At 49.8% G+C, this 3,688-nt stretch overlaps 1 protein-coding gene across 7 annotated transcripts in view; it reads right to left on the reverse strand.

The window, feature by feature from the left end:
- The window catches only part of CASP2 (caspase 2), a 31,169-nt gene extending 29,210 nt beyond the window's left edge, over positions 1-1,959 (reverse strand). Inside the window, exons 1-2 of one of the 7 annotated variants that reach the window (XM_034786784.1) lie at positions 1,582-1,951; positions 734-884 (exon numbers count right to left, since the gene is read on the reverse strand). In XM_034786784.1, coding sequence (XP_034642675.1) covers positions 734-883 — 150 coding nt within the window. In that variant the 5' untranslated portion in view covers position 884; positions 1,582-1,951. The other 6 variants (XM_034786770.1, XM_034786753.1, XM_034786776.1 and 3 more) reach the window with 6 other exon arrangements.
- Positions 1,960-3,688: the final 1,729 nt, after the last annotated feature.

The following is a 3,688-nucleotide window of genomic DNA, read 5'->3' on the forward strand; positions in this document are numbered from 1 at the left end:
CCCCCCCCCCCAGCTCGGGGCGGCAAAAACCCTGGACCCAGCCTTGGGTGAAGTTACTTGCAAAGATCACACTGCACATCTATAGCAGAGATATGATTACAATGATATCACACCGATGATAATTAGACCTGTGTTTTAAAAATAACATCCAAACCCTTCTTGAGTTTGTTCACCTTTTCAACTTCTGAGATTCATGCTCCATGAAGATCCACTTTTGTTTTACTTATTTTTGTCAAAACCACTGCTTTCATCAAGACCTATTAAAAATAGAGGCTCTGACCCCACCCCCTCACAGAAAAATCTGAGAGGATTTATGCTCTGCCCACTGCTGACATTAGTGCTAGTTACATGGCAAGTGGATGCAAATAGCATTCTGTTCTCTCTTCTTATATACATTTGTTTGGTTAAGCTTCTACACAGCTGCCTCATCATTGACACGGTGTCCTACAGTTGACCTCCACCAACTAACACCTATTTAAATATGACTTGTCCTTGCCTATGCTATGTGCCAAATCAAGTTTAACATATTAGTTAAACTATTTTAGAACACAATGCTTTTCTTTAACAGAGAAGACATAGCCAGAGTTTTCAAAGTACTGGGGGTGAAGGAGGACACAGACCAGCTCAGACTGCAAACCTGAAATTAATATGAACATGGGTTTGGTGATGTCACTATTTCACATAAGACAAAATTATACAAACTGCTGAGGCCAAACAGGAGTGTGAGGAATACCTGTATAGTTTCCATCATTTCTATGGTGATAATGTCCTTCTCTATCAGATGCTCCAGCAACTCCTTCAACACCAGCTGCTTTGCCAGTAACACACGGTTCTTCTTTAGCACCTCTTGGTGACGTTGTTGCATGCCACATGTACCCAGCATCCTGACAGAGGGAAAAAAGGGGAAGGAAAACACACAAACCCCAGCATAAGGGTCACCAGTTCTCCCCACACAGCACGGGGGTGTGTGTGGGGGGGGGGGAACAGCATTAACAAACCTAGAAAGAACACCCTCATCCATCCAGCTGGCAGCCAGCAGTCCCACCCCACCATATTCCATCACTGGGCAGGGCACCTAGCTGGGTGCAATTTCACCTCCTGACACGTTACCACCTAGGCACTGGTATATCCCAGCTAACTCTTGGCATCCTGCCTCGATGTCCCCAGTATGTCTCCTCCCTACCCCATAGGGTGCTATAGGCTGCCACTCACCTCCCCCGCCCCTAGCCATCCCCAGGGGGCTCTGCTTCCCTACGTGGGCTGGCATCACTCTCCCTAGGCAGGGCTATGGGGCACTGGCTGCCAGGGTGGGGCATAGCCCCTGCTCTCCCAGGGCACATTTGCCCTGACGCACCCGGGTACTAGCCAGGCTACCTCTGCGCCCAGCATAGGGATCACGGGCTGCTCCCCCGCCAGGCCTGCTGCACGGGTGGCCCTGTCCCCCACGCTCCTAGGCCCCCAGCTGCTGCTGTTCCCGCCGGCGGTGACTTACTGACTGTTCTCTCCCCTCCCCCCGTAAGGGGCGCTAAGGCTGTTCCACTTCCGTCCCCTCGTGCTGAGTCTCTTGCACGGATCACTCACCTGCCCCGCCCGCGCGCTGCGGCGTGCGCTCCCTCCCAGCACCCGGCGCGCGCCCGCTTCTCTGCGCCGGAGATTCAAACAAGGCACCCGCTCTTCTGCATCACGTGGGCCAGACTCGTGTACGGGAACCCCTCCCTCCGAGATAACCTCAACGGCCCTTAGCATCTAAACAAAGTTGGGCACCGCCTCCATGCGCATGCGTAGCCCCCTCAGCTTCCTCCTGCCCCTCCCCTTCCCGTGGATGCCATGGGTCCTGCGGTCGAGAGATTTTCAGCCGTGTGGAGTTTACGCGCATGCGCTTAGATTCCTTCAGGAAGGAGAGGGGTGTGGTTTGGGCGGGCTGGGACGCTGTGCGCGTGTGCCGGGCTCGGCAGAGTTGGTTGCGGGGGGGGGGGGGTGACTCGGGATCTGTGGTGGCAGCTTTGCCGTGGCGGCCGGGCGAGGGGGACCCGTGAGCCCCCTTAGTGTTTACTGCCACGTGGTAGGGCAGCCCGACCCCTATTCTGGGCAGTCCTAGGTTTACAGTGGCGCCATGGGGCCGGGCCCACGCTCAAAAGGGGCCCCGGCCCGCCTGATTTGCGCTGTGTCCTTGAGCCGCTGACTTCTCTCCACCACTTGACCTGGGTCGCCGGCTCTTCCCCACCCCCTGGTCACTCCTCTCGGACAGGGGTCATACCACCATGTTGTTACCGAAATATCGGGTCCACCTAGCTGAGAGCCAATAACAAGCCAGACAGGGATAAGGAAGAGTTGCTTTGTTCTGCAGAAGAAAAGAGAGCTTTGCACCTTAGTACAAAATCTCTGTCTTACACACATTTTACAGATCCTTTATACACATTCAGACAAAGGTCCTTGCAGCGTTAACACTTGATTGGTGGTTGTCAGACCCGTGCTTTTGTTATCTGGTCAGTGAAAACCGGCTTGGGACCAGCTCCAACTACCTTAAGGCCTTGAAGGGAAGACAGTTGAAAAGTTCAGGCTACTGTGTACTTGAAGTGTCTGCTTCCCCCTAATGGCCACTGGTTGACATAAAGGCTGCTCTGTTAAGGGGGGGTCACTAGTAACTTTCACAGTCCCCCCTTCGAGCCTGACAAATTCAAAAATTGTCAGGCCCGTTACGCAATTTGCGATCAAGCTGAAGGGACAGATACTGTGTTTTCTTATGGACAGCAGAGCTTTTGATCATAGCATTACACAGGCATTTGGCACATTGTATCATTTTTCAAATAACACATAGAAAGAAAAGAATCCATTTAACAATTGTTTGAAAGAGCCCCATAAACCATGACCCAAGGTCTGGAAGGAGGTCCTCAAAACTAAAGGTGTGATCAAAAGATAAAGCACGGAAAACAACAGCAGCATTCTTAATGGCTTGTAAATCCTGCTCAATTAAGCCAGAATGATTAACATAGAAACAACATTTTTCCCTGATGCGAGCACAAGTCCTCCCCTAATTGGTTTATATGCTTGGAAAGAGTATTGAGAATGTTTGTACTTCCACCCAGAAAGTTTCCAAGTATGTTGTCATAACTATAAAGGGAAGGGTAACAGCTGTCCTGTGTACAGTACTATAAAATCCCTCCTGGCCAGATACTCCAAAATCCTTTTCCCTGTAAAGGGTTAAGAAGCTCAGGTAACCTGGCTGGCATCTGACCTAAAGGACCAATAAGGGGACAAGATACTTTCAAATCTTGGGGGGGGGGAAGGCTTTTGTTTGTGTTCTTTGTTTGGTTGTGTGTTCGCTCTCGGGACATCAATCCAGGTTCTCCACATCTTTCTAAACAAGTCTCTCCTATTTCAAACTTGTAAGTAAATAGCCAGGCAAGGCGTGTTAGTTTTCCTTTGTTTTCTCAACTTGTAAATGTACCTTTTACTAGAGTGTTTATCTTTGTTTGCTGTACTTTGAACCTAAGACTAGAGGGGAGTCCTCTGAGCTCTTTAAGTTTGATTACCCTGTAAGGTTAATTTCCATACTGATTTTACAGAGATGATTTTTACCTTTTTCTTTAATTAAAAACCTTCTTTTTAAGAACCTGATTGAGTTTTCCTTGTTTAAGATCCAAGGGGTTTGGATCTTGATTCACCAGGAGTTGGTGGGAGGAAGGAG

The sequence above is a fragment of the Trachemys scripta genome, chromosome 1 (genome assembly GCF_013100865.1).
Source record: "Trachemys scripta elegans isolate TJP31775 chromosome 1, CAS_Tse_1.0, whole genome shotgun sequence".
Taxonomy (NCBI): Eukaryota; Metazoa; Chordata; order Testudines; family Emydidae; genus Trachemys; species Trachemys scripta.